At 43.7% G+C, this 24,650-nt stretch overlaps 1 protein-coding gene across 1 annotated transcript in view; it reads right to left on the minus strand.

Annotated features, from left to right (window-relative positions):
- The window catches only part of LOC146027720 (coiled-coil domain-containing protein 17-like), a 58,270-nt gene that overhangs the window by 18,339 nt on the left and 15,281 nt on the right, over positions 1–24,650 (minus strand). Inside the window, exons 3-6 of the mRNA XM_083158278.1 lie at positions 22,803–22,935; positions 19,464–19,617; positions 5,295–5,420; positions 3,350–3,486 (exon numbers count right to left, since the gene is read on the minus strand). Coding sequence (XP_083014404.1) covers positions 3,350–3,486; positions 5,295–5,420; positions 19,464–19,617; positions 22,803–22,935 — 550 coding nt within the window. The remainder of the gene's footprint in view (positions 1–3,349; positions 3,487–5,294; positions 5,421–19,463; positions 19,618–22,802; positions 22,936–24,650) is intronic.

Genomic DNA, 24,650 nt, shown 5'->3' on the forward strand with positions numbered 1-24,650 from the left:
CAAACGCACAGATGAGCAATCAGACCAGAATTAGGGCCCAAATGTAATATGGCGTGAGAATCAGAAAGTGAGAGACTTTGGCAGATTTTAAAGCGGCAATCAATTACATGGAAAAATCAACCTGATTTTTTAAGTGTAAATGATTTCCACTTTTAAAAAAATGGGAAAACTCTCCCAAAATCTCTCACTTAGGGACAGATAAATCAAGCTTCAAAAGTGATAAAATGGAGAGTGATAAACAGCCAGCCAATCAACTCCTATCTGTCATGTTACAAGTGGGTTTGAAAAATGACAGGTGGGAGCTGATTGGCTGGTTGTTTATCACTCTCCCCTTTTTCACTTTTGAAGCTTGCTACATCTGGCCCTTTCTGATTCTCACACCCATTACATTTGGCCCTTCAAGTATTTGCAGTTACTACATATTATGGACTGTCACAGGTCGACTTGGTTCATACTTTACTATCCAAGTGGACATAGAGTGAGATTATACTAGCGTGCCGGGATCTCTGTGACATTCAACACAAAAAAAACCCCATTAAAAAACCCATAGAAATACCACAGCAGACAGTGACACTCCAGGCAGGGAACAGGAAGTGCATGGGATTTCAAAGATGGCGGGTGCTAGAATGAACACTATAACTAGATGGGTTTGAATAAGGGTTAATGACCATAACATGGTTGATCTACGCAGTATCGATCCGCTGTACCATAACCGGTTTTATCATACAGTACCTCCCAACTTTGAACAATTCAGGCTGCGTGCGATCCTGAAAAGAGGCATGGAAATGTCCACCACTGCAAAGACATGCCCCCTGTTTCATTTCTGGGGGGCATGGCTGGTGCTCTGAGCGCTCCTAGTCATGCCCGATGTCCATCCGTTTTCTGTGAGTAGACACTGTGCGCATGTGCTGGCCATGCCCCCACAGTGATAGCATACGGGGCATGGCTTGCGGTCGTGACATCTCCGCTGCGTGAACATCCCGATACTTAGATTGAAAATGTTGGGAGGTATGTTACTTGGTTAATATGACTGGGGAATCCCTAAACGCCCATACACATGTGTTTAGCAGCATTACAAGGGGAGATACATGTGTATTAGCCTAGGTCATCTGGAACATTTAACCGGGCCCTTCAGACTCCTGAGTCATTTACCAGGGTCAGCAATCCCTCACCCTGAGTTCTACCACACTGACCCACTCCCTCAACCTGCGGCCTGCACTCTAACAAATTGACACCCTCCCTCACCCTGTGGCTTGAACTCTATCCCTCTGACGCTTTCCCTCCTCCGGCGACCTGTGCTTTATTACACTGACACAATCCCTCACCTTGCGTCCTATCATACTGACGCACTCCATCACTCTGCACTCTATCACACTGATGCCTCCATCGCCATGCAGCCTGCACTCTATCACAATGACACACTCCCACAAACTGCGCTCTATCACACTGACGCAATCCCTCACTCTGCGCTCTATAACACTGAAGCTCTTCCTCACCCTGCAGCTTGTGCTCTATCACACTGACGCACTCCCACACCAGTCTGCGCACTATCACACTGATGCTCTCCCCCACACTGTGGCCTGTGCGCTATAACACTGATGCACTCCCTCACCCAATGGCCTGCGCTCTATCACAGTGAGGTGCTCTATCACACTTACGGGTTCCCTCACCCTGCACTCTATCATATTCATGCACTCTCTCACCCTGCGGCCTGTGCTCTATCACACTGATGCACTACCTCACCGTGCAGCCTGCGCTCTATTACACTGACCCGCTGCCTCCCCCTGCGACATGTGCTCTATCACACTGATGCACTCCATTACCATGTGGCCTGTGCTCTATCACACTGACGCAATCCCTCACTCTGCACTCCATCACTCTGTGCTCTAAGACACTGACACACTTCCTCACCCTGCAGCCTACGTTCTATCACAATGACACACTCCCTCACCCTGCACTCCATCACACCGATGTAATCTCTCACCCTACGCTCTATCAGTCTAACTCAATTCCTCGCGTTATGGCCTGCGCTGTATCACATTGACGTGCTCCCTCACCCTGCGATGTGCACTCTAAAATACTGGCATGCTCCCTTACCCTGCAGCCTGTGCTCTATAACACTGGTGCACTACCTCACCCTAAGGCTTGTGCTCTATCACACTGCCGCGCTCCATCACCCTGCACTCTATCACACTGACACACTCCATCACCTTGTGGCCTGTGCTCCATCAAATTGATGCGCTTTGTCACACTGCGGCCTGCACTCTATAACATTGATGCAATCCCTCACCCTACGGCCCACATTATACCACACTGACACAATCCCTCACACTGTGCTCTATCACACTGACACGCTCCCTCACCCTGTGGCCTGTGCCTTATTACACTGATGCGCTCCCTAACCCAGCCTAATCCTGACAATTCCTACTAGTGCTTTATCCTCGTACCCGTACACATCCATTCGCAGCCCTACAAATACCCTTGTAAGGCGGGGCAGGGGGCGATGGTTACCTGCTCGCTGGGCTGTGAACACTCACAACCCAGGGAGCAGGTCTGAATCAGGCCCCATATTCATAGTATTGACATGCTGCAACCATTTGGGGGGTAAGGTGTGTGAATTTTAGAAAGCGTGGGTATATTGGCCCCATTTTCTAGGTGACTGGGGCCAGGGGCTGCATCATTGGACTTGGCTCCAATGGCCCCATCAGTCATCCATCAAAAGTAACCAGAGGGTTACTCAGATGGCTGACGTTTATGCAGATGATCTGATGCTGCCTCTTCTGATGCAGCAGTAGATCACAGACGCCACAAGGAGAATTTCGTTTACAAAAGAGGCCTCTGTGAACTGCTGCATAAAAAAATGAACTGCATACACAGTAGCAGCAGCAGCTGTGTAATAGCAGGTAATCAAGCTCATAAATCTCTTTTTTATTGTTTAATTTAGTAAACAGCTCTGGCTCTGAGAAATCAGGAAAAGCATATGGGATCAGTGTTCACTTTATTTGAGAATAATGAAAGAGAGAATCTAAGTGAACCACTAATAACAGCAAGTTTGAGCCCAAATTTAAAAAAAAAAAAAAAAAAAAATGAGGTAACTGTAATTTATAAGATTTTATAAACCTCTAATCAGAACTAGAAAAATTTTCAATATTCAAAAATGACGTTTTACACAGCTGCTTAGTGTGTTGTGACATTTGTACAGTAATGGGCAGTGACCTGACTGAAAACATATATAATTCATCCAGAAAAGCCTGTCACCCATGCAATTAGTCTTAAATTCATACATCATACCTTGTTTAAAAGATATTATAAGAGCTCTCATGAATAAAATAACGGGAATGTAACCTACTTTTAGTTTTCTTCCGAATGTGTCGCCCACGTTTCTCTCTTTGCTCTATGAGTTGTGCCTCAGCCAGAAGATCTTGTAAATGCGCCAAGATCATTTGATCATTTCCGCCATTCTGCAGGTAAGTCATGCGCAATGCACTGTGTACATGGGAAACAAGGAATCATGACATAAAGCAAGATTGGAATCATGTTTTAATTGCTAAAGTACAGTATATTTAAGGCAGTAAATATTATTTACACACATAAACACCATACTAAATACAGTTCAATAACCAAATAGTCTACACAGTATTACAAAGACATAGCAAACGCCTTTGAGCCTGATTGAATGTATCTTCTACTAGATTTGTTAAATAAGGTTAGTCATGCATGTCATATATATATATATATATCTATATATATATATCTATATATATATAGATATATATATATATATTAAACAAAGATTTGCTTGATTCTGCCTTTGATGTCTGACACAGTAAGAATGTTCTTATGCTTGCAACGGTGAATACATGCAGAATGGGACAAAGATGCAAATGCCTGGGAAAGCTGCATTAAGTCAGGTAGCGGAAGAGGATGACAGATGAACCCAGTACTAACTAATCAATTGTGATTGGTTGTTTGTGAATTATCTACTGATACTGACTAGTGATGTCTTCAGCGCTTTGGGAAATAATTATATGTTGTATGTTTTTTTAATCATACATGAGTCATTCTGTTGCATTATGATGGCCATACATCATTGGCTAATATTTGCCTGCGCAAGAGCCGAAGAGGCAGTTTGACAGCAGAAGAGGAGGGAGCGTTTACAGCTCCTGAAGATAGAAAACACAGTGAAAGGTTTGGATGAGCGGCAGCCATGCAAAAGAGTGTAAAGGCCGCCGCCCACCAGCAAGAAGACACCCCCATCTTCCTCTCTGTTTGGGGGGGGGGGGTCTATCACACGGACTCTATCACACTGACACGCTCCCTCACACTGCGGCCTGCATTATATCACATTGATGCAATCCCTCACTCTGCGGGCCAGATGTATCAAGTTTCAAAAGTGATAAAATGGACAGTGATAAACAACCAGCCAATCAGCTCCTAGTAGGAGCCTCCTACCTGTTATTTTTCAAACCCAGCCTGTAACATGACAGGTAGGAGCTGATTGGCTGGCTGTTTATCACTCTCCATTTTATCACTTTTTGAAGCTTGATACATCTGGCCCTGACACACTCCCTCAGCCTGTGGCTTGTGCTCTATCACACTGCTGCGCTCCCTCACCATGTGGCCTGCGCTTTATAACACTGATGCGCTTCCTAAGCCAGCCTAATCCTGACCCTTCCTACTAGTGCTTTACCTTCGTACCTGTACACATCCATTCGCAGCCCTGCAAATACCATCGTAAGGAGGGGTGGCCAATGACACTGTGCCTAGAGATGGCCTGAACCTTAAATCCACCCCTGCTAACATGGGCTAGGAAAGCACTCAATAGTGTACCGGTGACCCAGAAGAAAGTCCTTCAGCCACGACCTTACACTCCATCCTGCAACATTTCCCAGAGCCAGGACCCAGTACTTTCCAGTGCTGAGATGCAGGCCGAGGAGCAGAAATGGGCAGAGCAAGGTGGGCAGGTTCACTGACTAAGCAGAGCACATTTTTAGCACATATTTTGCGCATCTCTCACAAAGATATTGGCACTCAAAGGGTTATCATTCCAATCAGCTGTATGGGGAGGCATTAGGGAGCTGTTAGCAGTGTTACTGATAAAATGGAATAGGATTATTGTGAAAAAACACCAAACTAGGCTTTGCTGGTGTCATTTCTGTGTTGCTTCACTTTGGGGGGTTAAGAATTGAAAAAAATGAGAGAACAAAGAGGAACAGCAGCAAGGCAAAGATTGGGTGTATAGTTGGAGGAGTTCTCTAATCTATCTACCTTCTATATTAAGTGCAATCATTTACCTGATTTCTGAAGACAGGCTTCCTCCTCCGTAGAATGGAATGAATGGCTGCTGAAACAGAGGTGGCCCTTTTATTACTTTCTGAGAGGTTGGGGATTCACTGTGCCGGCTTCTAATTCCTCTTTTTCTGTAAAGGCAAGTTAAAAAACATGTACGATCAGAAACCTTTTAGTAGAGCAATGAAAAAGAACATTTGGGATATATATATATATATATATATATATATATATATACATACATACATACATACATACATATAATAGAGAGAGAGAGATGTGCACCAGACACTTTTCGGGTTTTGGATCTAGCTTTTTTTTTTTTTTATCATGAAAACAGCAAAAATCACAACATTTGGTGTATTTATTGTTCCTACAGTATTATTAACCCCCAATAACATTCATTTCCACAAATTTCTAGTCTATTCTGAATACCTCACCGTTGTGGGTGAAATAATTGATTTGTTTGGGCCCTCACAAAACAAGCTGCCAATGATCTCTCCCTACACAAACTGGGTGACATTTTTCATCCACTATCGATTTTTGATATCGCCTTTTATGCCGCGAATTCGCATATTTAATGAGGTGCGTATTCCGGAAAAAAAGAGTGCGATTAAGTGCGATAATGGGAGATTTTTAGGCATGAGAATGTGCGATTTTTAGGCATGAAAATGGGCGAATTTGATGTAATGTGCGAATTTGTGTTTATAAAAATAAAAAAAAAACGGCGTGGGGTCCCCCCTCCTCCATGGAGACGCATCAGCCAATGACGCTATCAGCCTCTGTAGCGCTGGGACAGCTTGGGTTGTATCTTTATACATAAAGAGAGTTCCATACAGATGTCTTTTGGTTTGGGCACCTGAACTTCAGGTAGCCAATATGAAATAAGAGAATTGATTGATTAATTAATTGATATATAATCGTACATATTAGTTTTTTACAGCACTGTATAGCACCAACAGTAGTTAGCAGTTTTGTTTTGAGGCACTTTTTACACTTATTATCCAGTGCATTTCTAGCTGGTCTTAAATTGTTTTTCATGTCACATATAGGCAGTCCGGGACCAGAGTGGAGCACAAGCTTTCAGCGTTGCCATGTAACGTCAACAGCGAGAGCTAGGCGGAACAGCAACAGCCGGAAGCGGTGCACACAGATGCCCGGGACTCCCGCAGCAGCACTGATCACACACACTACTTAAGGTAAGAAAGAACAGGTCTTAGGTTTCTTGCACAGCACTTTATATTTATTTATACAATCCCTGATGATAAGACTTAGGTCTTGAAACGTAGGCACATGGCAATATAAAAAAAAAAAAAAAGTTTCCCTGTATACCTGTACCGTTGGAGTGCCGCCAGCCTTATTGGAGCTGCGTGTAGGCGCATAAGGAACCTTGCATATATATATATATATATACTGTATATATATATATATATATATATGGAAAGAAAAGGGGTTGTGACCTAATCCTGCGCTTATGGGTTGGCTGCACTACTCTAAGACCCCGCCGCTAATGGGAGTCTGATGTAGAAGATAGAACAGGAGATGTAGAGGTGCGCTCAGAGTGTAGTTTCACCAGTCCACAAATAAGTAAAAGCAATACAGAATGTATTTATTCCAAATAATAAAACAATTTAAAATACATTTGTTCTGAGTCGTTTACAAAGATTTTTTCAAATGGATCATTGCATATCAGTACAAGATTTCTATTTTGACCATAGGTGCAAATGGATCTAAAAGGAAACCCGGGTTTCCTTTAAGATCCATTTGCACCTATGATCCTGTTCTATATATATATATATATATATATATATATATATATATATATAGAACTGGCAGCTGGACAGCACTCCAATATACAAGGATAACCTTGCTTCGGTGCCTTCCAAGAACCTGTTATGGTCCTAATATGCAGTTTTTGTAGATAGGCGGCACACGAAGAAATAAAACACAACGGCAGGTTTAAAGTGGATCAAACGTTTTCGATGTATTTAGTACATCTTCATCAGGATACATTTACAGAGTGAACCAAGTCAATAAATAGACTATCACCATATCACGTGTGGCTATCAGTCGCCACACACCGTGTCATAGCGCACCGTGATGATGCCTCCGGTGTACGGTTGCCATAGCAACCCGTTGTAAACAATGTGCAACCAATATGAAACAATAATTTTGTGCAAGAAATCAACAAGGAAAGGCATGAAAAAAATATATACAATATGTACAATGGACATACAACAAAAAAATGAGTTCAACTGAATAGAAATATATAATAGACGTATACAAATAGCAATATCGCTGTAATGCAAATAAGACATATTATAGTCAATAGTAAATGAGCCCAACGTCAGAGGCTGTATGCTGAATAGCAAAGGAACCGGTAACGCCGGTGTTAAGCCACAGAACATGTTACAAATGGCAATATGAGAGCAAACATGCAACAATAATATGTTAAGAGGCAAGTAAATCGCTACTAAAGTGTATTAAAGTCTGTTAGCCATGGATACTCACAGGAAGCAATACAAACCGGCTGTCTCGTTGAGACCCCGGGGTGCCAATGTGGAAAGCCTGTGTATCCAACGGGCCTCCCTACGTAACAAACGTAATGATCTGTCACCACCTCGAATATTGTGTGGTTCATGATCAATTATGGTATACTTGAGCATTGACAGGTTATGACCTTGTGTTAACCAGTGCCGTGCAACGGGTTGGTCGCTGCGACCACTGGATAGCGCTGCTCGAATAGAAGATTTATGACCCGCAATTCTCTCCCTGAGGGTTCTGTCAGTTTTGCCTACATAACATAACCCACAGGGACAGGTTATAAGGTATACAATGTATTTTGTGGTACACGTGACCCGATATCGTATGGGGATACGTTGTCCTGTGTGAGGATGAGGAAAATGTGTGCCTACAATCAGGGCTCTACAGACTACGCAATCAAGACATTTAAAACAACCAACTTTGAGACTGAGGAACATCCCCTGCCTATTGGTCTGTTCAGAGTTTGCCCTGGACATACCAGTGATATCTGTTTTTACCACCCAGTCACGAATATTCTTGCCACGGCTATAACATGGCATTATCCGTGTGTCTTGTAGTTTAAGATCTGGGTCAGATTTTATAATGGGCCAAATGTCCTTGGTGATTTTTTGTATGCCCTCGCTTTGTGTATTAAAGTGATTAACCCATGGTAGACGTTTTCTACTCAGGTCTTTGGGTCGTGGTATGAGGGTCTCATCCCGTGTCATGCTCAGTGCTCTCAATTTAGCCGTCTCTAGCAATGCTGTGGCGTAGCCCCGTTCTACAAAGTCAGAATACATTCTATCGATGTGTTTAATAGCCTGTTCTCGATTGGAACACACCCGGATGGCCCGTAGAAATTGAGAGTAGGGCAGAGAGTATTTGAGTTTTTTGGGATGGAAACTCCTGGCATGGAGTGTAGTGTTTCGGTCGGTAGTCTTGCGGTATAGTTCAGTCTGCAGTTGGTTGTCCCTAATACTGACAGCTACGTCCAAGTAGTTGACTGCTTCAGTCCCCATATTATAAGTCAATTGCACTGGGTGACCAGAGCTATTGTGTAAATTGATGACATGCTCAAACGTGTGTCGACCACCAGTCCAGATGACGAATAAGTCATCAATGTAACGATTGTACAGTAATGTATTAGTGCAAAAGACAGGGTTGGTTAGAAAAATGTCATGCTCTACCATGTACATATAGGCGTTGGCGTACGATGGGGCCACATTCGACCCCATCGCACACCCAGACGCCTGTAGGTAGTACCTACCGTCGAACATAAAATAGTTGCAAGTTAGGACCATGTCCAATAAGTCAAGTACGAGCCCTATGTCTGGTCCATTGTAGTGTGGATTGTCAGTAATGAGACGTCTGACAGCTTCTTTGCCATCTTCATTTGGAATGACCGTATAAAGGCTAGATATGTCCATACTGCATAACAGGGTATCATCAGGGACCTGTCCCACATTAGCAATGTTTTTTAGAAAAGATGTGGTGTCAAGAAGGTGTCTGGGATGGTTAATCACACAGGGCTGCAATAAGGTGTCTAAATATGTCGACAGTTTATGGAATAACCCATTCCGTGCAGAGATGATCGGTCGACCAGGCGGATTCTCAAGGGACTTATGGATTTTGGGCAAGGTGTAAATAATAGGCACCACGGGTGCTTCTGTGATCAGTGCCTTCATAAGTCCCTCTTGAATCACGCCTGTGTCAACTGCCAACTTAAGTCTGGTTTTAAGACGTTTCCCAAAGATACCAGTAGGATCAGAATCAAGCAATCTGTACACTCTGGTATCGTTCAATTGGCGATTAATTTCACAAGCATAATCGGTTAAATTCTGTATCACGATCCCCCCACCTTTATCGGCGGGGCGGATCACAATATCATTATAGCCAGATAAGTCATGCAATGCCTGTATCTCATTGGGGGTGAGGTTCTGAGACCTCGGCTTACCCGGTGCTGAGGAAGGTCCAATAATGTCTTGGTCAACCCGATACTCCAATAGTCTATTAAATGTCCGAATTGACGGGTTGGACGAGAGAGGATCAAACCTCGATCTCGGCTGGAGTTTTTGTAGGGGTCCAGGCAGGGTCAGGGTCTCAAGTGTTGTCGACGCAGTACGTGGTGTTTTGTTGAAATGTTCATGTAACTTGAGTTGTCGTCCCAATTTATAACGTTCCACTGACCACTGCATGGTGTTCAATTGGACAGACGGGACGAACGATAAGCCCAATCTCAGGACCTGCATCTCAGTAGTGGATAACGGGTGATCAGAAAGGTTGAATATCAATTCCTCGGTTGGCGAGGTGGTCTGCCGACTCGTCCCCGACCGCGTCCTTTTCCTTTGGCGTTGACCTCCGCGGCGGGTTCTGCCACGGGTTCGCCGCGTCCACGGCGGGTAGCTACCCCTAAAGGGGTCTGGTTAGTAGTACCACGGGCTTGGCGGTTGTCGTCCGATTCGCTGTTGGAGTTTGCGTCTTGTGAGGAATCAGTTTGCCACAACTGGCGGTAGTTTCTTGGTCGTCTTTGTTGGCCCTGGTATTGTCGATTTGGTTTGTTCTGAGCCCACAGGTATACTTGATTACGTTCGTAATCGGAGTTAACTTTAGAAAGTTTTTCTTTTTTAAACTGCACAAGGTCACGTTTATATGCTGCAACCTGTGCGTTCAATTTGTCCAACCAATTTGTTGAGGTGTCCTGTTGAAAATTGGACAGATGTTTCTTTTCAAAGGCGGTAATGTTCTCTTTTGCAATTGTCAGCTCCCTAGCTGATTCCTCAATGACAAGGAGGATAAGATCGTAGCTGCATTTGTTCAATACCGCTATCCAACGTCGGCAGAAAGCAGTGTTGAAGCGGCCGATGGTTGGAGCGTTTTTTATGCGGAAACCTCTAGGAATGCGTTTGTCCTTGTAGTACCCACTCAGTGTAATACCGTGGTACAGATAATCAAGTTCTTTTTGTTTCAGACGCACCCAATCTTTGTACAGATGGTTTAGTTGTGGAGGTTCAGAATCATCACAGAATGGCTGGTCGAAAAGGATATTCTCTGCTTCTGCTGCAGAAAAGTTAAGGGTCGTACCCTGTGTGGCAAGCGCTAAGTTCTCGGTTCCGATACATCCAGTTGGAGCCTCTGGTCCTTCGCTGGTCATAATTCAGTGAAACAGACGGCTGATGGTAATATGATGAGAGAATAAGTAATAGTAGTCTGGGTGCTTTGGTCCAAGAAACCCTGCGTCCTGCGGCCGTCAGGGAGACGAATATGGAACTGGCAGCTGGACAGCACTCCAATATACAAGGATAACCTTGCTTCGGTGCCTTCCAAGAACCTGTAATGGTCCTAATATGCAGTTTTTGTAGATAGGCGGCACACGAAGAAATAAAACACAACGGCAGGTTTAAAGTGGATCAAACGTTTTCGATGTATTTCGGGTCACGTGTACCACAAAATACATTGTATACCTTATAACCTGTCCCTGTGGGTTATGTTATGTAGGCAAAACTGACAGAACCCTCAGGGAGAGAATTGCGGGTCATAAATCTTCTATTCGAGCAGCGCTATCCAGTGGTCGCAGCGACCAACCCGTTGCACGGCACTGGTTAACACAAGGTCATAACCTGTCAATGCTCAAGTATACCATAATTGATCATGAACCACACAATATTCGAGGTGGTGACAGATCATTACGTTTGTTACGTAGGGAGGCCCGTTGGATACACAGGCTTTCCACATTGGCACCCCGGGGTCTCAACGAGACAGCCGGTTTGTATTGCTTCCTGTGAGTATCCATGGCTAACAGACTTTAATACACTTTAGTAGCGATTTACTTGCCTCTTAACATATTATTGTTGCATGTTTGCTCTCATATTGCCATTTGTAACATGTTCTGTGGCTTAACACCGGCGTTACCGGTTCCTTTGCTATTCAGCATACAGCCTCTGACGTTGGGCTCATTTACTATTGACTATAATATGTCTTATTTGCATTACAGCGATATTGCTATTTGTATACGTCTATTATATATTTCTATTCAGTTGAACTCATTTTTTTGTTGTATGTCCATTGTACATATTGTATATATTTTTTTCATGCCTTTCCTTGTTGATTTCTTGCACAAAATTATTGTTTCATATTGGTTGCACATTGTTTACAACGGGTTGCTATGGCAACCGTACACCGGAGGCATCATCACGGTGCGCTATGACACGGTGTGTGGCGACTGATAGCCACACGTGATATGGTGATAGTCTATTTATTGACTTGGTTCACTCTGTAAATGTATCCTGATGAAGATGTACTAAATACATCGAAAACGTTTGATCCACTTTAAACCTGCCGTTGTGTTTTATTTCTTCGTGTGCCGCCTATCTACAAAAACTGCATATTAGGACCATAACAGGTTCTTGGAAGGCACCGAAGCAAGGTTATCCTTGTATATTGGAGTGCTGTCCAGCTGCCAGTTCCATATTCGTCTCCCTGACGGCCGCAGGACGCAGGGTTTCTTGGACCAAAGCACCCAGACTACTATTACTTATTCTCTCATCATATTACCATCAGCCGTCTGTTTCACTGAATTATGACCAGCGAAGGACCAGAGGCTCCAACTGGATGTATCGGAACCGAGAACTTAGCGCTTGCCACACAGGGTACGACCCTTAACTTTTCTGCAGCAGAAGCAGAGAATATCCTTTTCGACCAGCCATTCTGTGATGATTCTGAACCTCCACAACTAAACCATCTGTACAAAGATTGGGTGCGTCTGAAACAAAAAGAACTTGATTATCTGTACCACGGTATTACACTGAGTGGGTACTACAAGGACAAACGCATTCCTAGAGGTTTCCGCATAAAAAACGCTCCAACCATCGGCCGCTTCAACACTGCTTTCTGCCGACGTTGGATAGCGGTATTGAACAAATGCAGCTACGATCTTATCCTCCTTGTCATTGAGGAATCAGCTAGGGAGCTGACAATTGCAAAAGAGAACATTACCGCCTTTGAAAAGAAACATCTGTCCAATTTTCAACAGGACACCTCAACAAATTGGTTGGACAAATTGAACGCACAGGTTGCAGCATATAAACGTGACCTTGTGCAGTTTAAAAAAGAAAAACTTTCTAAAGTTAACTCCGATTACGAACGTAATCAAGTATACCTGTGGGCTCAGAACAAACCAAATCGACAATACCAGGGCCAACAAAGACGACCAAGAAACTACCGCCAGTTGTGGCAAACTGATTCCTCACAAGACGCAAACTCCAACAGCGAATCGGACGACAACCGCCAAGCCCGTGGTACTACTAACCAGACCCCTTTAGGGGTAGCTACCCGCCGTGGACGCGGCGAACCCGTGGCAGAACCCGCCGCGGAGGTCAACGCCAAAGGAAAAGGACGCGGTCGGGGACGAGTCGGCAGACCACCTCGCCAACCGAGGAATTGATATTCAACCTTTCTGATCACCCGTTATCCACTACTGAGATGCAGGTCCTGAGATTGGGCTTATCGTTCGTCCCGTCTGTCCAATTGAACACCATGCAGTGGTCAGTGGAACGTTATAAATTGGGACGACAACTCAAGTTACATGAACATTTCAACAAAACACCACGTACTGCGTCGACAACACTTGAGACCCTGACCCTGCCTGGACCCCTACAAAAACTCCAGCCGAGATCGAGGTTTGATCCTCTCTCGTCCAACCCGTCAATTCGGACATTTAATAGACTATTGGAGTATCGGGTTGACCAAGACATTATTGGACCTTCCTCAGCACCGGGTAAGCCGAGGTCTCAGAACCTCACCCCCAATGAGATACAGGCATTGCATGACTTATCTGGCTATAATGATATTGTGATCCGCCCCGCCGATAAAGGTGGGGGGATCGTGATACAGAATTTAACCGATTATGCTTGTGAAATTAATCGCCAATTGAACGATACCAGAGTGTACAGATTGCTTGATTCTGATCCTACTGGTATCTTTGGGAAACGTCTTAAAACCAGACTTAAGTTGGCAGTTGACACAGGCGTGATTCAAGAGGGACTTATGAAGGCACTGATCACAGAAGCACCCGTGGTGCCTATTATTTACACCTTGCCCAAAATCCATAAGTCCCTTGAGAATCCGCCTGGTCGACCGATCATCTCTGCACGGAATGGGTTATTCCATAAACTGTCGACATATTTAGACACCTTATTGCAGCCCTGTGTGATTAACCATCCCAGACACCTTCTTGACACCACATCTTTTCTAAAAAACATTGCTAATGTGGGACAGGTCCCTGATGATACCCTGTTATGCAGTATGGACATATCTAGCCTTTATACGGTCATTCCAAATGAAGATGGCAAAGAAGCTGTCAGACGTCTCATTACTGACAATCCACACTACAATGGACCAGACATAGGGCTCGTACTTGACTTATTGGACATGGTCCTAACTTGCAACTATTTTATGTTCGACGGTAGGTACTACCTACAGGCGTCTGGGTGTGCGATGGGGTCGAATGTGGCCCCATCGTACGCCAACGCCTATATGTACATGGTAGAGCATGACATTTTTCTAACCAACCCTGTCTTTTGCACTAATACATTACTGTACAATCGTTACATTGATGACTTATTCGTCATCTGGACTGGTGGTCGACACACGTTTGAGCATGTCATCAATTTACACAATAGCTCTGGTCACCCAGTGCAATTGACTTATAATATGGGGACTGAAGCAGTCAACTACTTGGACGTAGCTGTCAGTATTAGGGACAACCAACTGCAGACTGAACTATACCGCAAGACTACCGACCGAAACACTACACTCCATGCCAGGAGTTTCCATCCCAAAAAACTCAAATACTCTCTGCCCTACTCTCAATTTCTACGGGCCATCCGGGTGTGTTCCAATCGAGAACAGGCTATTAAACACATCGATAGAATGTATTCTGACTTTGTAGAACGGGGCTACGCCACAGCATTGCTAGAGACGGCTAAATTGAGAGCACTGAGCATGACACGGGATGAGACCCTCATACCACGACCCAAAGACCTGAGTAGAAAACGTCTACCATGGGTTAATCACTTTAATACACAAAGCGAGGGCATACAAAAAATCACCAAGGACATTTGGCCCATTATAAAATCTGACCCAGATCTTAAACTACAAGACACACGGATAATGCCATGTTATAGCCGTGGCAAGAATATTCGTGACTGGGTGGTAAAAACAGATATCACTGGTATGTCCAGGGCAAACTCTGAACAGACCAATAGGCAGGGGATGTTCCTCAGTCTCAAAGTTGGTTGTTTTAAATGTCTTGATTGCGTAGTCTGTAGAGCCCTGATTGTAGGCACACATTTTCCTCATCCTCACACAGGACAACGTATCCCCATACGATATCGGGTCACGTGTACCACAAAATACATTGTATACCTTATAACCTGTTCCTGTGGGTTATGTTATGTAGGCAAAACTGACAGAACCCTCAGGGAGAGAATTGCGGGTCATAAATCTTCTATTCGAGCAGCGCTATCCAGTGGTCGCAGCGACCAACCCGTTGCACGGCACTGGTTAACACAAGGTCATAACCTGTCAATGCTCAAGTATACCATAATTGATCATGAACCACACAATATTCGAGGTGGTGACAGATCATTACGTTTGTTACGTAGGGAGGCCCGTTGGATACACAGGCTTTCCACATTGGCACCCCGGGGTCTCAACGAGACAGCCGGTTTGTATTGCTTCCTGTGAGTATCCATGGCTAACAGACTTTAATACACTTTAGTAGCGATTTACTTGCCTCTTAACATATTATTGTTGCATGTTTGCTCTCATATTGCCATTTGTAACATGTTCTGTGGCTTAACACCGGCGTTACCGGTTCCTTTGCTATTCAGCATACAGCCTCTGACGTTGGGCTCATTTACTATTGACTATAATATGTCTTATTTGCATTACAGCGATATTGCTATTTGTATACGTCTATTATATATTTCTATTCAGTTGAACTCATTTTTTTGTTGTATGTCCATTGTACATATTGTATATATTTTTTTCATGCCTTTCCTTGTTGATTTCTTGCACAAAATTATTGTTTCATATTGGTTGCACATTGTTTACAACGGGTTGCTATGGCAACCGTACACCGGAGGCATCATCACGGTGCGCTATGACACGGTGTGTGGCGACTGATAGCCACACGTGATATGGTGATAGTCTATTTATTGACTTGGTTCACTCTGTAAATGTATCCTGATGAAGATGTACTAAATACATCGAAAACGTTTGATCCACTTTAAACCTGCCGTTGTGTTTTATTTCTTCGTGTGCCGCCTATCTACAAAAACTGTATATATATATATATATATATATATATATATATATAAATATATATATATATATATATATATATATATAGATAGACAGTTCGAGTCGGCACTCCAGTGAATAAGTAAAAGTAGGTAATGGCCCCGTTGCCATGCGATGTGTAAGAACACAATAATGTAGAAACCAGGTCAGTACCGGCACTCACGGGACTTAATAAAAAAGAGATGATAGACACAGCGGTCTGTGAAGCGACGTTTCGGTTTATTATAACCTTTTTCAAGCTTGAAAAAGGTTATAATAAACCGAAACGTCGCTTCACAGACCGCTGTGTCTATCATCTCTTTTTTATTAAGTCCCGTGAGTGCCGGTACTGACCTGGTTTCTATATATATATATATATATATATATATATATATATATATATATATATATATATATGGAAAGAAAGGGGGTTTTCCAGAGGGCGCTATCCAATGTTAAACAAGAACAATTCGGTTTTGACCGTTTAATATAAAAGTAAAAAAGATCCCTTATTGGGGTATCACAAATAATATATACATACAAATAAAAACTGCTTAATACAGAAAATGGCACATATGCTTTACAGCTTCACATGAATAATGTTCTATTCAGTAGAGAGTAGCCCAACGCGTTTCGTCAGATCCTGACTTCATCAGGGGCAGATATCATAGCCAGCAGACACTGTAAGTTTATAACAATGCAGAAAAAAATCATTTAAAATTATGTAAAACTTGTAGTCTCATATAAGATAGAGATCAAGGACAAGAGAAGGAGATGGAGGAGGGGAGAACGACCAAGAGATGGAAAATGAAAAACAACGACCATGATGAGGGAAGAAAATTATCAAGAGGGTGTGACCCCCTAAAGGAAGAATTAGTTGTAGCCACTCCGGAAGCACCACGTGATAATTTGTCAAGCAGCACATACCTATAAGAGTTCTATACCGATAGAGTCTGAAGATATAAATTTCATGTAACAGTCCAGTGGGTTTTCAATATTCTATATAGAGACAATTTTAAAGTATATATATATAACACCATCAGTAACCAACCTCATAATAATGAGAAGAGATTTTTCTTATAAACAAGGGATATAGCATACCGGAATCAAATAGATGTGGCTTTTAAGTATCACAGCAGGCAATTCAAATGAATTTTCACAGCAGACAATTCAAATGGCTTTCACAACCGATAAATCTGATGTATGATCTGATCAGTGTCTAATAATAAAATAGGCTTGGTATTACTACCATATTACAGTCCAGAAAGATATGCCAGTTCAATCAACAAGTTTGTAACAAATAGCAGAGTACTGGAAGTAGTTACTTACATAGGGATCCTAGAAAAGTATCCAGCAGCAGGGTTTCACCAGAGTGAATGTCAGCCCTGTGTAGCCAGCGTGTATATATAGCACCCTGGTGATGACATCACTTCCGGGAGTTAATGGTTCTAAAAGGACCGTGTACCTTACTAAATACAACTGTATTACATATCCTGTGGTATTGAAATAACGTGGACCGAGAAATACATCTCGTGGTGACCTCAAAGAAATGTGCAAAATGCTTAAAAGCAGAATTTAGATAAGGATGGAACGCAAACGGAAAGCTGTGCGTTCCATTTGGCGGCCATCTTGGATTCTTAAGATAGGCTGAGTGCTTCTTCCTATAGGTGGAACGCAGATTGCGTTCCAAAGGGCGGAAATGACGTTGCGCCCTTAGTTATACCAGATCTAAAAAAAAAAAAAAAAAAACTAGTAAAGGTTTATAGCAGAGGAAAAGTGATCCATAAGGTGGAACGCAAAATGCGTCCCAGTGGGCGGGTACAATGTGCCGCTTAAAAGCAGAGTTTAGATAAGGATTGAACGCAAACGGAACACTATGCGTTCCATTTGGTGGCCATCTTGGATTTCTAAGAATGGGCTGAATGCTTCTTCCTATCGGTGGAAAATATAGATCTGGAAAAATTAGTCCTTTTCTTGAAGGATCGTTCCTCCCTCTAAAACACAGTCCTGAAGGACAGGCGGCCGCCAAAATTCTCCTAGTGGGACGTTTGTTGATCCGTCTCAATGTGGGTAAAAACTAGAAAGTGATGAGAATGGCGCTCTATAGTGTAGTAGGTTAGTGCATTCAATGTGGCTTTAATTTAGGTTCTGCGTACCGTATAATGAAGAATAAAGTGCTTATCAAAATGCTGTTCCCCCTCCTTGGTTATACTGGTTACCAGGATCTTCCCGGCTGCTGTCCAGATTGGACCTTTTGTTTATGGTCCCCAAAGTGAGTTCACAGTAGTGCTCCAATGTTGTGCAGTGATGATTGCAAAGAGAGAGGATAACTCCAGTTAAATTAAAATTAGGAGTTTTTTAATAAGTGCATATACATAAAAATAAATTAGACTTACATAAAGTGAATAGGGTGTGTGAATGAAGGTTGGGTAGAGGCCTCTCTACGCGTTTCGTCTCTGATGCCTATAAATTCAGGCTGGACTTCATCAGGAGATATATATATAGTAAATCATTTTTCAAAACAAAATAGGGTGGCAAAGCCTCAAACCTTACCATTAACCACTTTCATGGACCAAATTCATATATTTCTGCTTGTCTCGCTCAAAGTCCTGTAAGGAGACTTTCTCACCCAGAGGGTTCCAGTGAGCATCAGTCTCTGTTTCCTGGGGTGGTTCAGTGGCTTCAGCAGCTCTCCAAGGTGCCAAACCTTGATATTCTCAGAACTCCGGCTTTTGAGATGCATTAGCTGCTGAATGTATATTGGGATATGTTCGCAGTGACTACTGACTTGAGTAAGTCATATTTATAGGATTCCCTTAGTTACCAAAATGTATCCAGTTTTGATTTCAATTCATTAACAGTAGCTGCTGTAACCACCTCCTGCCGGCAATGAGTTCCAGAATTGTACTGCTCTAATGGTGAAGAATCAGTGTTTCTATGGGCGCACCCACCATTTTTGTGGGCACGCCCATGAAACGCCGGGGGTCCAAGGGCCGAATTCGGACCTGTGCATGCAGAACTGAATCAGCCCCAAAGGGTATCTCATACTGAGATGCATAACTTGTACACCAAAGTTGGGTTTTTACAAGCATTAGCATAATGTTACAGATTCAATAATGGTAAAATATGCCAGAGTGGGGACAGCAGCAAATCTTAAATCCTAGCAACAGATTTAAATTTTTTTAAGAGGAAGAATTTCAGTCTAGTCTTTAAACATTATTTTGACAAAATAAACAAAACATTGAACTTGTTCCTTAATTTGTACATTTAATCTGAAAACCCCCAAAGTAATATTATCTTGGTAATCTTACATTGAGTCAGCTTGTAAAAGGTCTATTTGTTGTTTCATGGTAGTCAGGAGTTGTTCATTCTTGAGTTCTTGAGCATTTAGATGTCTTATCATTTTCTCTAGGTAGCCTGTATTCCTGCTTTGTGCAGATATCTCATTCAGTCTCTGAATGACATCTGTAATTGCGTTAGATCAGGTTAGACATGAGTCAGCAGTGCAGTGTCATATCTACAATACATTACTCTTAAAAGGTGTACACACGGAGAGATTTTTGCAGGAGATTTTGACTAGGTAGTGAAAATATCCTCGAAGGTGAGCCAAAATCTTCCAGTATTTCTCCTGCTTAAATACCAACACTTAAGGGGTGTACACACGGAGCGATTTTTGTTTGTGAGCGACTAACTAAGCAATTTTGACTAAGCGATTTGTCTATGGGTGATTTTGATTACTAGAATTAACATACTTGCTTGGTATTCATTGCAGATCGCCTAGTGAACTTCGCCCTCAGCAGTGAATAGCAGCGATTTTGACTAGACAGCCAGCGATCTAGTAAAAATATTGTTGCCTGGCAACTCTTTTTTACTAAGCGATATTATAGGGCAATTTGTCTAACCTTGACAGTGACCCTTACTAACCTTCTAAGCAATTTTGACTATGTAGTCAAAATCACTTAGAATGATCGCTCCGTGTGTACACCCCTTAAGTCAGTATCTCCCAGCATAGATAGACTGCGCAGGCAAGGCAATTTTGACTAGGTCATAGACCAGTGTTTTTCAACCCCTGTGCCGTGGCACACTAGTGTGCCTTGAGCTGTTCTCAAGTGTGCCCCCAGATCTAGAGATGTCCATACTAGTTTACTAGTTTACAGCCACCACCAGTTCAAGTGTTATTTACTGGTCTCTTCTTTACATTTAAAGGGCCAATGTATTTTATTTGTGTTACCTGTGCGGCTAGTGTGATTGTTTTTTATATGGGGAACAATAGGTTTCGTTTTTTCCTGTGGGGGCCAATGTGTTTTGCTTTCATGGTGTGCCTTGGCAATTTTAAAATCTTATTTAGTGTGCCGCAAGGTAAAAAGGTTGAAAATCACTGTCATAGACTATTATTAGTTAGACAAAATCGCTTAGTCAAAATCTCCAGTGTATCTAGTCAAAACTGCTTAGCCAATATTGCTTAGTCAAATTTGCCCATTAGCCAATATCTCACCGTGTGCATGGGGTTTTAGGCAAATAGCATAAGGTAGAAAATAACTTGCTGAGAACCTATTAAAAAAAACCCACAAACAACATGCTGAGACTAAGGTGGCCAATCCCAGTATCAGTATAGATGGGATCCTAGACCCTGATAGACCCTAAACTTGTCAGAATTTCAATCCCTGGATTGGAGTCTCCAATCCCGGGATTTCAGGATTAGACTGTGCATGCACCCGCTCAGACGCTGCCAGCTGCTCCCTTCTATGGCAGTGCAGCTCTGTGTAGCACGCTGGTCAGAGGTCATACTGCGCAGCCCCGCGGTGGCACCACGGCTCCAAACCACACTGCTACTCCTGCATCGCCGCTCTTGGATGCGTCAGTAAATGTGTGGGGATTTAAAAAATGCCAGAGAATTGCATCCCCAGCTGAGACGCACCTCCTGACAGAAGAAACCTGGTTCATTTTCCAACAACTTAGCAATGTTACAAAATCTTACAGAAAAACCTAAAATCATAAGTCAGTTATATTTTTAATAGAGGATAGGGGCATACATATAGGGGCAAATATATCAATAGCCATATTGTTCATAAAACAGGTTTGTTTGCTGGTGATAGGGATTTTTCCTGCTTGCTTTATCTATAGAAAAAGTTAAGGCCCCCATACACTAGGGCGACTTGTCCTTAGGACAAGTCGCCCCCGACTTCCCCCTGAGCTTCCCCGGCTGCTCCCCGGGGGAGCTTGATTAGATTGGCACTTGATGTGCCATTTTTTACATGTGATAAATCGTCTCGATTTATCACATGTAAAAAACCCGGGGAGCAGGGGGGGGGGGGGGGGGGCTACAGAGCAGGGCTGCTGGTGGGAGCAGGGGGGGCTGCTGCGAGGGACACAGGCGGCATAGAGCCGGGAGCTGTCAGTGCTAGAAAAAAAAGCCTATACAATGAATGGGCAGCCTGTGATTGGCTGAGCGCTCTCTCAGCCAATTGCTGACTGGCTGAGAGAGCGCTCAGCCAATCACAGGCCGCCCATTCATTGTATGGGCTTTTTTTTTTATTTAGTACTGACAGCTCCCACCGGCTCCCCCTGCCCGGCTCTATGTCGCCTGTGTCCCCCGCAGCGTCCCCAGCCCCCCCTGCTCCCTCTACCGCCGCGCCGCCCCACTAGGTCCCAAGTCGGGTGGTCGGACGTGCAGCAGGTCCGACCACCCGACGCAGATCCGATGCGCACGGGACCGCGCATCGGATCTGAGGGGACATCAAAACTAGCCGATTTTGGTCCGATTTCGGCCAGATCCGACTGATCTGGCTGAAATCTGACCAAAATCGGCTTAACTCTAGCAGATTTTGAATGGACCCTCTTTGTCAGTGTGTTATCTGGTGCATTGTACTTCTGTTGCCCTTGAACAAACACTTCATTACTTTACAGGCCCCCATACACTGTGGACACTTCTCTCACTGGAGAAGTTGCACATAGTTCTATCTGGCAGGAACGCATGAGATATATCGGATACGATCGCAGCCTAGCCAGCCCAGCTCAGAAGAATCAGAGAGATTGTTTCTGCAGCAGGGGCGACACGGAGGGTCCGGTGGGATGCGCACTGGACTGCGCATTGCATCAGACCCCGTGTCAATCACCTGCAATTTGGGTTATTTTCCTGTGATTGATTGCTGCAATTACAGGAAAGGAACCCAAATTGCAGGTAAATCATCCAGTGTTTGGAGGCCTAGAACATAAAGGGTAATTAGTATATTGGGCCAGTACAGGTGGTGTAATGGTTAGCATTACTGCCTCACAGCACTGAGGTCATGGGTTTGAATGTCTCTAATTGTGCAGAGTTTGTATATTCTCCCCGTGCTTGCGTGGGTTTCCCCCGGGTACTCCGGTTTCCTCTGACAATCCAAAAATATACTGGTAGGCTAATTGGCTCCAAACAAATTGACCCTAGAATGTCTGTGTGTGCATGTACATGTGATAGGAAATATAGATTGTAAGCTCCACTGGAGCAGAGACTGATGTGAATGTTCAAATATTCTCTGTAAAGCGCTGCGGAATATGTGTGCGCTATATAAGAAACTGTTAATAAATAAATATATAAATTTGCCTAAAAGGCTTTATAAGCTAGTATAAAATATATCGCAAATAAAGAAAAAATAAATCAGTTGACATACCATCTCTTTGTTTCTCCAAAACTTTATTCTGGGACATAATTTCATTGATTTGCTTGGTATGAGAGTCGGCAAGATAACGCAGTTGTGTTTCATTATCAATGACTTTTGGTTGCAGTCGAGCATTTTCATTCATCTAAAATTGGAACAATTGTTACAAAACTAAATGGAATTTTATTTTAACATCACTCTACCAGGACAGAGCTTTCTTTTTGCTATAAGGCCTCCACATTTTTGTCTTCTGTGTGAACCTGCAAATCCTCTCCAAATACCATCTGTCTTATTATTTAATATTTATGTGTACCACTTAACTTCCATTTATTATTCTAGAAATGTCGCAGAAATTGGGGGGTTATGAGTGAATTGGGTGAAGAACATATATCTAAATATATATTCAAAAAAGTGGCCGCAATGGGGGGGGGGGGGGTGTTTGTGGTGGGCAAAATGAGCTGCCCAGGCCATTCCAGAGGCTGGGACCCACTCCCCCTATCGGCAGCCCTGGCTGACGCCCATGTTAACAGTAACCAAGTACACTAGTGGGCTGATGGTGAATTATTTTACATCTCCCCAGTGGCTGCTCATATCTGCAGCTGCTGGGTGAGGGGTCCAGCGTGCTGACTGATTAAAAGTGTTCAGCATGGTAGATTCTGTGGGAGGGTGCAGGGAAGCAGAGGGATTCTCTTTCTGCATCCACCAATGATGTGTATCTAACTGGTTGTGGGCCAGATGCACTAAAGGGCCCTACATATGCATAGATTTGTGCCAGGCCCCCAAAAAAGCTAACTTTTAATCGTTGGTGGCACAGTGGGGACAAAAAAAATACTTACCCAGTCTGGAGTTCAGCGTAGCGTCCTCTCACTCTTGCAGCTGACTGAAGAGGGCGGGCGCGGCGGACAGGAGGCAGGTACTCACTTCAGTGCTTGATGGCGGCGTCTTCAGCTCAGAAAAGCCCTGCTCATCTGCCCGTGGCCACATATGCGGGAGATGAGCAGGAGCTTTCTGAGCGACTGCTCTGAAATATCCAGCAGGTCCGTTCTGAATCTTGGGCAGATTCACAACGGCAGGGGAGCACATGTAAATTGCTGTGTGGGCTATACACACAGCGATTTACATGCGTTTTCAGGCATTTTCTGAGTGATTTGTTAAAATTGCTCAGAAAATGCCTGATTATCGTGCTGTGTGTGGGGCTCATAAGCTTCAAAAGTTATAAAATGGAGAGTAATAAACAGCCAGCCAATCAGCTCCTACCTGCTATGTCACAGGTTGTGTCAGGCAGGAGCTGATTGGCTGGCTGTTTATCACTCTCCATTTTATCACTTTTGAAGCTTAGTGCATCTGGCCCTGTATCTTTTGTGACAGACAGATAATACACTGCCTGGTATGGTTGCAAACACCCCCAGACATAGCAGATGGGTATTCACCATCAAAGCCCCAATGTATGCTTTTTATTTATGTACACTGCAAGCACATATCTGCTTTTCTGTTAGAGGCCGCATTAGCGGCGCTTGCCTGGCGCAGCCGGGTCCTGCAGCGCTGGTCCCGTCCGTGGCTAAGCAGCCGGGATGACGCATCACTACCGGTCCCGAACTTCTGGTCCGGTACGGCGTCACGGCAACAGTTGCTAGATGCTCAGCGCGTCTCTCCCTGCCAGCAGCACCTCTTCCTCAGCGGTTGCCTAGGTGACAGGGAAGCTAGGCATCAGCAGGGAGGTAATTAGCCAGTACACCTGTGGCAGCATGCAGCTGATCCCTGTTACTAATCAGGGGTGGACACACAGGAAGCAGCCTTTATAAGGGATTCATTTGGGCTGCTCCAACGTCGGTTATAGAAGTGTTTGGAGACTGCTCTCAC

Source organism: Crinia signifera, chromosome 1 (assembly GCF_055691185.1).
Source record: "Crinia signifera chromosome 1, ASM5569118v1, whole genome shotgun sequence".
Taxonomy (NCBI): domain Eukaryota; kingdom Metazoa; phylum Chordata; class Amphibia; order Anura; family Myobatrachidae; genus Crinia; species Crinia signifera.